Source organism: Triticum urartu, chromosome 1A (assembly GCF_056163025.1).
Source record: "Triticum urartu cultivar PI428250 chromosome 1A, HENAU_Tu73, whole genome shotgun sequence".
NCBI lineage: Eukaryota > Viridiplantae > Streptophyta > Magnoliopsida > Poales > Poaceae > Triticum > Triticum urartu.
In genome coordinates this window covers 86,597,956-86,610,397 of record NC_141873.1, presented here as the reverse complement: position 1 = coordinate 86,610,397, position 12,442 = coordinate 86,597,956, and the positions used below count along the sequence as shown (strand labels likewise).

The following is a 12,442-nucleotide window of genomic DNA, read 5'->3' as shown; positions in this document are numbered from 1 at the left end:
CCCCATATTTGGGCTAGATATTGAGGATGCCGATCAGTCCGAATGTTTGAGACCCATTTGAGACGTCCATGTGAGTCAAAAAAATGTGACCGGGCAGTTTATCCGAACATATGAGACGGATTTGAGAGGTCCGGCTGTACATGCTCTAAGGAGATGCCAGTCTGAGATAGAGGTGAGATAAGAACTACCCTCATGCCGATCGTCATGATGGTCAACACGTACGTACGAGAGAGGGTGTGTTTCAGTTGTATTGCACTCCTAAACTAGTGATCGGCGAACTCATTTCCAATGTGATCCGTCAATCATAATGCGTGATTAATTAGGGAGTGACCGTGGAATCGTGTGTACGTGTGCGCTTGCGTCCTCCTAATCTATAACAAAAAGCATGCAATGTTCACACGGGCTACGTTGCTTTTTCAGAGAGATCATACATCATGCATCTTCGAGCGCTCGCGTCACAGGCGTTACTTGCGCGCACTCTTGAGTAAACAAAACTTGCCGCGAAGAATCGATTCAGGGAGAAGCCGCCCAACAAGACAAAGTAAGATCGTCTCTCCAGATTGAGTTAGGTGTGCATCCCTTTCCTTGCTATTACCCTTTGCCTTTGCACGTAGCCGTGCAGCCGTGAGATCAGCGTTGGTCGATCTCATCCGTACTTACCTGATCATGCACGGATGCACCTAGGTAGCTATTATCTTACCTATCAAGATAACATTGTCGACTAACAAAGCATATATTCGCTACGTGGAACACGATTGTTGGCACACATCGGCGGGGCACGCATGCATGTAGTAGTGCAAAATCAAAATTCATATATGATTACGTCAAGATTTGAAAAATGGTTTTGTGAGTAGGGGCTTAATCCATACTACTACCCATGGCCGTGCACCCAAGATATCGGTGTTGGTCCATCTAGTCCATACTACTACCCGCCTGATCATGCACCTGGGCAGATATGATCTTACCTACCAAGATATTACACCGTTGACTAACCAAGCAACAAGCGTGTACTGGAGATGCTAAATCTTATGCTTTTTGTCCTTTCGTGAGAGTACATCAAACACATCATGCTATCATCACTGATACTTAAGAGTGCAACCAAAAAAACGAATTATACACCGTACGATTAAGGTAGCTCTGCTAATTCCATATATATTCCCCGGAACCCAGAGGTGCCACGAAGTTTGGCTGAAGTTTGATCCGGTCACTACGTACTACTCCCTCCGTTCTCAAATATAAGTCTTTTTAAAGATTTTAATAAAAATAACTACATACAAAACAAAATAAGTGAATTTATATATACTCTAAAAAGTCTACATATATTCATATATTATAGTTCATTTGAATTTTTTTAAACTTATATTTAAAAACGAAGGGAGTAGTCTTTTAGTAGGGTCTATAGTCATGGCTGAACATCTACGCGCAACTTCAAGGTAGCTCATCCACAACTAAATAATGAAACCTGCCGTAGACTGACATGCTGTGTGGACGAGGTTCGTTTAGAAAACCTAGTATTTATTTTGGAGGCACAACTTGCTGGCCAAGGTTGAAGAAGACGCGGAGAGGAGACTGTTGTCGGAAGGCCGAGAATTCAACAGGGAATGTTGTACGTACGAACACCACTCTCTCTTGGCATGCCAGGAGAGGACACGCGCTGACAAATCATCTTTGCGCCGTTAGCCAGAAAATCGAGTAGCCACACGCACGCACGCACCTTGGCGGGGTTGGTGCTCGTGGCGTCAACGTTACCAACCCAAATTTTGACTAACCAGCCAGCCTATTAACTTACCTTCGAGGGTATTCGGCCTGGCCGGCTGGCGCCAAAAAAATCCCACCGCCTATATATACATGCACGCAGTAACCTACGCTAACCCAACGACCCACACAACACAACGAGCCACACAACACAAACACATACGATCATTAGTTAGCTTGCAACCTTGGCTGCTCCAGCAATGGCAGTGACGGTGGAGATCACGCAGAGCACGGTGCTCGAGCCCTCACGGGAGTCGGCCCGCGGCGGCGGCAAGAAGGTGCCTCTCACCGTCTTCGACCGCGCCTCCACGGACGGGTACATCCCGGCCGTCTTCGCGTGGAACGCGCCGGCGCCGACCAACGAGGCGCTCAAGGCCGGCCTCGTCGCCGCCGTCGCCAGGTTCCCGCACCTTGCCGGGAGGTTCGCTGCCGACGACCACAGCCGGAAGTGCTTCCACCTCAACGACGCCGGGGTGCTTGTCCTCGAGGCCACCGTGGAGGCGGACCTTGCCGACGCGCTGGCGCACGACGTGTCCGCGCACATCAACGAGCTCTACCCGAAGGCCGAAAAGGTGATGAGATGCAGAGTCTTTTTACACGTCCAAATACGAGTTTCTACACGTAACATAAAGCACATTAGATATCAGTACTGTAGGGTTGAAAAGATGCTGATGATTTTGACAATATCTTGGGTTGCAGGAACGTGCGAATGAGCCCATCTTCCAGGCGCAGCTGACGAGGTACGCGTGCGGCGGTCTGGTGATCGGCACCGCCTGCCATCACCAGGTTGCCGACGGTCAGTCCATGAGCGTCTTCTACACCGCGTGGGCCAGCGCCGTCCGCACCGACTCGGCAGTCCTCATGTCACCGTTCGTCGATCGCTCGGCCACCGTTGTCCCCCGAAGGCCACCGACGCCGGCGCATGATCACCGGAATATCGAGTTCAAGGGCGAGCTCAGCCGGAGCCACTCCTATGGTGTCCTCCCCATGGACAGGATCAAGAACCTGGCCGTGCACTTCCCGGACGAGTTCGTCGCCGACCTCAAGGCCCGTGTGGGCACGCGCTGCAGCACGTTCCAGTGCCTCCTTGCGCACGCGTGGAAGAAGACCACGGCGGCGCGGGATCTGGCGCCGGACGATTTCACGCAGGTGAGGGTCGCCGTCAACTGCCGCGGCCGCGCAAAGCCTCCCGTGCCCATGGACTTCTTCGGGAACATGGTGCTCTGGGCGTTCCCGAGGATGCAGGTCCGGGACCTCCTGTCCAGCAGCTACCCAGCGGTGGTCGGCGCCATCCGGGACGCCGTCGCGCTCGTCGACGACGAGTACATCCAGTCGTTTATCGACTTCGGGGAGGCGGAGCGCGGCGTGATTGAAGACGGCGGCGAGGAGCTGGCGTCGACGGCAGCGACGCCGGGCACAATGTTTTGCCCTGACCTGGAGGTTGACAGCTGGCTCGGGTTCCGCTTCCACGACCTCGACTTTGGCTGCGGGCCGCCCTGCGCGTTCCTACCGCCGGATCTGCCCATCGAAGGAATAATGATCTTCGTGCCGTCCTGCGACCCCAAGGGCGGTGTCGACCTCTTCATGGCGCTCGATGACGAACACGTCCAGACCTTCAAGCAGATATCCTACTCCATGGACTAGTCATCTAGAGACCATATAGTATACTCGTATAGATATGCACAAGAGAGTAACACAACAATATTATACTCCCTAAGAACTGCCTCCTTGCGTGCTTAACTGCATACTTGGCTCATTGGCTTGTACTCATGTAATCATAGTCCATAACATGTTTGCAAAGATTGGTGTACTTTATTTGTAGTAACTAGAACATGATAGCGCGTGTTGCTGCGCCTGTCTATCTCCAAAAATAATGAATTTGAAAATAAATATATGGAAAATAAAGACATAATAAATTTCAAAAGTGATTGAGATGCCTGGTAGAATTTGAATTATGATGTGTTGATGTGATGGTGTGGTATTTTCTTACAAATCAAACTTCAAGGTTTGTATTTTGCTATTTTCGAGATGTATATAAAAAATTCAAATTTGGTTCATGAGTCATTACAGAACAACAAAATCTTACTAGTGCATTGACCTTATTATATTACACAAGGAAGAAGGATATTAGAACATTGGTATAGTTCAAACAAGTACGCATTTGGATACATCTTCCACCCTATAAACTGGACATGTACCTTTAGTGTTTGATACATAATCTCACAAAATAACATAATGCATTCCGTTACCTTGTTTTGTTTTTATTTTTATAATCATCCACGCATTCACATTCTCGATTCCCATGAAGAAGTTGGTTTATACAGATCTATACGAACGGAGGATCATTTTTTTCCTAGAGGAGCATCTCGGGAAATAGGGTTAGCCCGGCGCGAGGAAAACTGTTCGACCAGGCCTGCTCGGGATATGGATATGCTTTGTGCACGTTGGAGTCGACCTGGGCCGTCTGTCTATTAAGGCCGGGTTACAGATGAAAGTTGTGGCTCATTTTGCGGAGTAGCAGCCCGCGAACGGTGGTTCGTTTGTGCGTGACGACCTGGACAACCAAAGCGAATCCAGTGCATTCGTACACATGATCTGACGGTTGAGAGGTCCAAATCACATAGGTAGCCAAGTCTTACTGTTTAGTAATAATAACACCGAGAAAAGAAGCACACCACCGCCACACTCTGCACCTACACAATGTGACCTGATTTGGGCTGTTTTTGGGCCAGTCAATATGCTACTGGGTTGAATCCTAAAAAAAAAACTATGCACCCAACCCTCCCCCGTGTCTTTGTTTTTTGTATTTCTTTCTTAGTTACCCCTGCTACCTCTTGAGCATTGTGTTGGTTTTTCCTTAAAAAGGAAAGGGTGATGCAGCAAAGTAGCGTAAGTATTTCCCTTAGTTTTTGAGAACCAAGGTATCAATCCAGTAGCAGATTACACGCAAGTCCCTCGTACCTACACAAACAAATAAGAACCTCGCAACCAACGCGATAAAGGGGTTGTCAATCCCTTCACAGTCACTTACGAGAGTGAGATCTGATAGAGATAATAATAATAAGATAAATATTTTTGGTATTTTTATAATATAGATTGAAAGTAAATATTACAAAATAAAATAGATTGGAAATTTATATGATAAAAGATAGACCCGGGGGCCATAGGTTTCACTAGTGGCTTCTCTCAAGATAGCATAAGTATTACGTGTTGGAAATATGACCTAGAGGCAATAATAAAATGGTTATTATTATATTTCCTTGTTCATGGTAATTGTCTATTGTTCATGCTATAATTGTGTTATCCGGAAATCATAATACATGTGTGAATACATAGACCACAACATGTCCCTACTGAGCCTCTAGTTAACTAGCTCGTTGATCAATAGATAGTCATGGTTTCCTGACTATGGACATTGGATGTCATTGATAAAGGGATCACATTATTAGAAGAATGATGTGATGGACAAGACCCAATCCTAAGCATAGCACAAGATCGTGTAGTTCGTTTGCTAGAGCTTTTCCAATGTCAAGTATCATTTCCTTAGACCATGAGATCGTGTAACTCCCGGATGCCGTAGGAGTGCTTTGGGTGTACCAAACGTCACAACGTAACTGGGTGACTATAAAGGTATACTACAGGCATCCCCGAAAGTATCTGTTGGGTTGACACGGATCGAGACTGGGATTTGTCACTCCGTGTGACGGATAGGTATCTCTGGGCCCACTCGGTAATGCATCATCATAATGAGCTCAATGTGACCAAGTGTTTGGTCACGGGATCATGCATTACGGTACGAGTAAAGTGACTTGCCGGTAATGAGATTGAACGAGGTATTGGGATACCGACGATCGAATCTCGGGCAAGTAACATACCGATTGACAAAGGGAATTGTATACGGGATTGATTGAATCCTCGATATCATGGTTCATCCGATGAGATCATCGTGGAACATGTGGGAGCCAACATGGGTATCCAGATCCCGCTGTTGGTTATTGACCGGAGAGTCGTCTCGGTCATGTCTGTGTGTCTCCCGAACCCGTAGGGTTTACACACTTAAGGTTCGGTGACGCTAGGGTTGTAGAGATATTAGTATGCGGTAACCCGAAAGTTGTTCGGAGTCCCGGATGAGATCCCGGACATCACGAGGAGTTCCGGAATGGTCCAGAGGTGAAGATTTATATATAGGAAGTCCAGTTTCGGCCATCGGGAAAGTTTCGGGGGTAATCGGTATTGTACCGGGACCATCGGAAGGGTCCCGGGGGTCCACCGGGTGGGGCCACCTGTCCCGGAGGGCCACATCAGATGAAGTGGGAGGGGAACCAGCCCCTGGTGGGCTGGTGCGCCCCCATGGGCCTCCCCCTGCGCCTAGGGTTGGAAACCCTAGGGGTGGGGGCGCCCCACCTGACTTGGGGGGCAAGTCCCCCCTTGGCCGCCGCCCCCCTTGGAGATTGGATTTCCTAGGGCCGGCGCCCCCCTAGGGGCCCTATATATAGTGGGGGAGGGAGGGCAGCCGCACCCAAGTCCCTGGCGCCTCCCTCTCCCCTCGTAACACCTGTCCCTCTCGTTGGAGCTTGGCGAAGCCCTGCCGAGATCACCGCTGCTTTCACCATCACGCCGTCGTGCTGCTGGATCTCCATCAACCTCTCCTTCCCCCTTGTTGGATCAAGAAGGAGGAGATGTCTTCCCAACCGTATGTGTGTTGAACGCGGAGGTGCCGTCCGTTCGGCGCTCGGTCATCGGTGATTTGGATCACGACGAGTACGACTCCATCAACCCCGTTCTCTTGAACACTTCCGCGTGCGATCTACAAGGGTATGTAGATGCACTCCCCTCTCCCTCGTTGCTAGATGACTCCATAGATTGATCTTGGTGATGCGTAGAAAATTTTAAAATTCTGCTATGTTCCCCAACAGTGGCATCATGAGCTAGGTCTATGCGTAATTTCTATGCACAAGTAGAACACAAGTTGTTGTGGGCGTCGATTTTATCAATTTACTTGCCGTTACTAGTCTTATCTTGATTCGGCGGCATCGTGGGATGAAGCGGCCCGGACCGACCTTACACGTACGCTTACGTGAGACTGGTTCCACCGACTGACATGCACTAGTTGCATAAGGTGGCTAGCGGGTGTCTGTCTCTCCCACTTTAGTCGGATCGGATTCGATGAAAAGGGTCCTTATGAAGGGTAAATAGAAATTGGCATATCACGTTGTGGTTTTGGCGTAGGTAAGAAATGTTCTTGCTAGAAACCTATAGCAGCCACGTAAAAACTTGCAACAACAATTAGAGGACGTCTAACTTGTTTTTGCAGCATATGTCGTCTGATGTGATATGGCCAAAAGGATGTGATGAATGATATATGATGTATGAGATTGATCATGTTCTTGTAATAGGAATCATGACTTACATGTCGATGAGTTTGACAACCGGAAGGAGCCATAGGAGTTGTCTTAATTTATTAATGACCTGCGTGTCAACTTATACGTCATGTAATTACTTTACTTTATCGCTAACCGTTAGCCATAGTATAGAAGTAATAGTTGGCGAGACAACTTCATGAAGACACGATGATGGAGATCATGGTGTCATTGTTGGGTAACGTAGCAGAAATTCAAAATTTTCCTACGTGTCACCAAGATCTATCTATGGAGAGACCAGCAACGAGGGGAAGGAGAGTGCATCTACATACCCTTGTAGATCGCTAAGCGGAAGCGTTCAAGAGAACGGGGTTGATGGAGTCGTACTCGTCGTGATCCAAATCACCGGAGATCCTAGTGCCGAATGGACGGCACCTCCGCGTTCAACACACGTACAGCACGACGATGTCTCCCACGCCTTGATCCAGCAAGGAGAGAGGGAGAGGTTGAGGAAGACTCCATCCAGCAGCAGCACAACGGCATGGTGGTGGTGGAGGAGCGTGGCAATCCTGCAGGGCTTCGCCAAGCATCATGGGAGAGGAGAAGTACTTGGGAGAAGGGGAGGGCTGCACCAGAACATTGGTATGGCTGCCCTCCCACCCCCCACATATATATAGGAGCAAGGGAGAGAGGGGGCGCAGCCTTGGCCCTTCCTCCAAGGAAGGGTGCGGCCAGGGAGGAGTCCCTCCTCCCCAAGGCACCTAGGAGGTGCCTTCCCCCTTTAGGACTCTTCCTTTCCTTATCTCTTGGCGCATGGGCCTCTTGGGGCTGGTGCCCTTGGCCCATATAGGCCAACGAGCACACCCCTACAGCCCATGTGGCCCCCCGGGGCAGGTGGCCCCACCCGGTGGACCCCCGGGACCCTTCCGGTGGTCCCGGTACAATACCGGTGACCCCGAAACTTGTCCGGTGACCAAAACAGGACTTCCCATATATAAATCTTTACCTCTGGACCATTTCGGAACTCCTCGTGACGTCCGGGATCTCATTCGGGACTCCGAACAACATTCGGTAACCACATACAAACTTCCTTTATAACCCTAGCGTCATCGAACCTTAAGTGTGTAGACCCTACGGGTTCGGGAGACATGCAGACATGACCGAGATGACTCTCCGGTCAATAACCAACAGCGGGATCTGGATACCCATGTTGGCTCCCACATGTTCCACGATGATCTCATCGGATGAACCACGATGTCAAGGACTTAATCAATCCCGTATACAATTCCCTTTGTCTAGCGGTACGATACTTGCCCGAGATTCGATCGTCGGTATCCCGATACCTTGTTCAATCTCGTTACCAGCAAGTCTCTTTACTCGTTTCGTAACACATCATCCCGTGATCAACTCCTTGATCACATTGTGCACATTATGATGATGTCCTACCGAGTGGGCCCAGAGATACCTCTCCGTCACACGGAGTGACAAATCCCAGTCTCGATTCGTGCCAACCCAACAGACACTTTCGGAGATACCGGTAGTGTACCTTTATAGCCACCCAGTTACGTTGTGACATTTGGCACACCCAAAGCATTCCTACGGTATCCAGGAGTTGCACAATCTCATGGTCTAAGGAAATGATACTTGACATTAGAAAAGCTTTAGCATACGAACTACACGATCTAGTGTTATGCTTAGGATTGGGTCTTGTCCATCACATCATTCTCCTAATGATGTGATCCCGTTATCAACGACATCCAATATCCATGGTCAGGAAACCGTAACCATCTATTGATCAACGAGCTAGTCAACTAGAGGCTTACTAGGGACATGGTGTTGTCTATGTATCCACACATGTATCTGAGTTTCCTATCAATACAATTATAGCATGGATAATAAACGATTATCATGAACAAGGAAATATAATAATAACTATTTATTATTGCCTCTAGGGCATATTTCCAACAGTCTCCCACTTGCACTAGAGTCAATAATCTAGTTCACATCGTCATGTGATTAACACTCACAGGTCACATCGCCATGTGACCAACATCCAAAGAGTTTACTAGTGTCACTAAACTAGTTCACATCATCATGTGATTAAGACTCAATGAGTTCTGGGTTTGATCATGTTTTGCTTGTGAGAGAGGTTTTAGTCAACTGGTCTGCAACATTCAGATCTGTATGTACTTCGCAAATCTCTATGTCATCTTGTAGATGCAGCTACTACGCTATATTTGGAACTATTCCAAATAACTGTTCTACTATACGAATCCAGTCTACTACTCAGAATAATCTGGATTAGTGTCAAAGTTTGCATCGGCGTAACCCTTTACGACGAACTCTTTTACCACCTCCATAATCGAGAAAATTCCTTAGTCCACTAGTTACTAAGGATAACTTTGACCGCTGTCTTGTGATCAATTCTTGGATCACTCTTGTACCCCTTGACTGACTCATGGCAAGGCACATTTCAGGTGCGGTACATAGCATGGCATACCGTATAGAGCCTATGACAAAAGCATAGGGGACGACCTTCGTCCTTCCTCTTTCTTCTGCCGTGGTCGAGCTTTAAGTCTTAACTTCATACCTTACAACTCAGGCAAGAACTCCTTCTTTGGCTGATCCATCTTGAATACCTTCAAGATCATGTCAAGGTGTGTGCTCATTTGAAAGTACCATTAAGCGTGATCTATCCTTATAGATCTTGATGCTCAATGTTCAAGTAGCTTAATCCAGGTTTTCCATTGAAAAACACTTTCCAAATAACCCTATATGCTTTCCAGAAATTCTACGTCATTTCTGATCAACAATATGTCAACAACATATACTCATCAGAAATTCTATAGTGCTCCCACTCACTTCTTTGGAAATACAAGTTTCTCATAAACTTTGTATACACCCAAAATCTTTGATCATCTTATCAAAGCATACATTCCAACTCCGAGATGCTTACTCCAGTCCTTAGAAGGATTGCTGGAGCTTTGCATACTTATTAGCATCTTTCAGGATTAACAAAACCTTCCGGTTGTATCACATACAACCTTTCCTCAAAAAATCGTCGAGGAAACAATGTTTTGACATCCTATCTGCAAGATTTCATAAATAATGCAGTAATCGCTAATATAATCCATCTGCACTCAACAGCCTTACGACCATCGAGCTGTTCTGCCAAAGTCTACACTTTGTTTTCATACATGGATCCTCTCTCGGATTTTATGGCCTCGAGCCATTTATCGGAATCCGGGCCCACCATCGCTTCTCCATAGCTTGTAGGTTCATTGTTGTCTAGCAACATGACTTCCAAGACAGGATTACGTACCACTCTGAAGTAGTACGCATCCTTGTCATCCCACGAGGTTTGGTAGTGACTTGATCTGAAGTTTCATGATCACGATCATAAACTTCCACTTCAATTGGTGTAGGTGCCACAGGAACAACTCCTGTGCCCTGCCACACACTAGTTGAAGAGACGGTTCAATAACCTCATCAAGTCTCCACCATCCTCCCACTCAATTCTTTCGAGAGAAACTTTTCCTCGAAAAAGGACCCGATTCCAGAAACAATCCCTTATTGCTTTCGGATCTGAGACAGGAGGTATACCCAACTGTTTTGGGTGTCCTATGAAGATGCATTTATCCGCTTTGGGTTCTAGCTTATCAGCCTAAAACCTTTTCACATAAGCGTCGCAGCCCCAAACTTTTAAGAAATGACAACTTAGGTTTCTCTAAACCATAGTTCATACGGTGCCATCTCATCGGAATTACGTAGTGCCCTATTTAAAGTGAATGTGGTTGTCTCTAATGCCTAACCCATAAACTATCGTGGTAATTCGATAAGAGACATCATGGTATGCATCATATCCAATAGGGTGCAGTTATGATGTTCGGACACACCATCACACTATGGTGTTCCAGGCTGTATTAGTTGTGAAACAATTTCCACCATGTCTTAATTCTGTGCCAAACTCGTAATTCAGATATTCATCTCTATGATCATATCATAGATCTTTTATCCTCTTGTCACGACGATCTTTCAACTTCACCCTGAAATTACTTGAACCTTTCAATAATTCAGACTCGTGATTTATCAAGTAAATATACTCAACATCTACTCAAATCATCTGTGAAGTAAGAACATAACGATATCCACTACACGCCTCAGCACTCATTGGACTGCACACATCAAAATGTATTACTTCCAACAAGTTGCTTTCTAGTTCCATTTTACTGAAACCGAGGCTTTCAGTCATCTTGCCCATGTGGTATGATTTGCATGTCTCAAGTGATTCAAAAATCAAGTGAGTCCAAACGGTCCATCTGTATAGAGTTTCTTCATGCGTTTTATACCGATATGACTTACGTGGCAGTGCCACAAGTAGGTGGTACTATCATTACTATCTTATATCTTTTGGCATGAACATGTGTATCACTATGATCGAGATTCAATGAACCATTCATTTTAGGTGCAAGACCATTGAAGGTATTATTCAAATAAACAGAGTAACCATTATTCTCCTTAAATGAATAATCGTATCGTGATAGACATAATCCAGTCATGTCTATGCTCAACGCAAACACCAAATAACAATTATTTAGGTTTTAATACCAATCTCGATGGTAGAGGGAGCATACGATATTTGATCAACCTTGGAAATACTTCCAACACATATCGTCATCTCACCTTTAGCTAGTCTCCATTTATTCCGTAGCTTTTATTTCGAGTTACTAACACTTAGCAACCAAACCGGTATCTAATACCCTGGTGCTACTAGGAGTACTAGTAAAGTACACATTAACATAATGTATATCCAATATACTTCTATCGACAGCCTTCTCATCTACCAAGTATCTAGGGTAATTCTGCTCCAGTGGCTGTTCCCCTTATTACAGAAGCACTTAGTCTCGGGTTTGGGTTCAACCTTGGGTTTCTTCACTAGAGCAGCAGCTGAATTGCCGTTTCATGAAGTATCCCTTCGTGCCCTTGCCCTTCTTGAAACTAGTGGTTTCACCAACCATCAACAATTGATGCTCCTTCTTGATTTCTACTTTTGTGGTGTCAAACATCGCGAATATCTCAAGGATCATCATATATGTCCCTGATATATTATAGTTCATCACGAAGCTCTAGCAGCTTGGTGGTAATGACTTCGGAGAAACATCACTATCTCATCTGGAAGATCAACTCCCACTCGATTCAAATGATTGTTGTACTCAGACAATCTGAGCACAAGGTCAACAATTGAGCTTTTCTCCTTAGTTTGTAGGCTAAGAAAATCGTCGGAGGTCTTATACCTCTTGACGTGGGCACGAGCCTGAAATCCCAAT

At 46.4% G+C, this 12,442-nt stretch overlaps 1 protein-coding gene across 2 annotated transcripts; it reads left to right on the top strand.

Annotated features, from left to right (window-relative positions):
- The first annotated feature begins 1,854 nt into the window (after window positions 1–1,854).
- Window positions 1,855–3,580, top strand: LOC125509870 (tryptamine hydroxycinnamoyltransferase 2-like). 2 transcript variants are annotated; one of them, XM_048674925.2, is made up of 2 exons: window positions 1,855–2,327; window positions 2,455–3,580. In XM_048674925.2, the coding sequence occupies exons 1-2, from the start codon at window positions 1,956–1,958 to the stop codon at window positions 3,397–3,399; spliced, it is 1,317 nt and encodes a 438-aa protein (XP_048530882.2). In that variant the 5' UTR covers window positions 1,855–1,955; the 3' UTR covers window positions 3,400–3,580. The 2 variants fall into 2 exon arrangements, with proteins under 2 accessions (XP_048530882.2, XP_087369961.1); XM_087513835.1 differs by having other exon boundaries at window positions 1,855–2,354.
- Window positions 3,581–12,442: the final 8,862 nt, after the last annotated feature.

What these genes read in the sequence shown, in the direction of transcription:
- LOC125509870 (XM_087513835.1), top strand. Translation starts at nt 1,956, where the DNA reads ATGGCAGTGACGGTGGAGATCACGCAGAGCACGGTGCTCGAGCCCTCA. An exon ending in GATGCAGAGTCTTTTTACAC is followed by an intron (nt 2,355 to 2,454) that starts GTCCAAATACGA and finishes CTTGGGTTGCAG; the next exon opens with GAACGTGCGAATGAGCCCAT.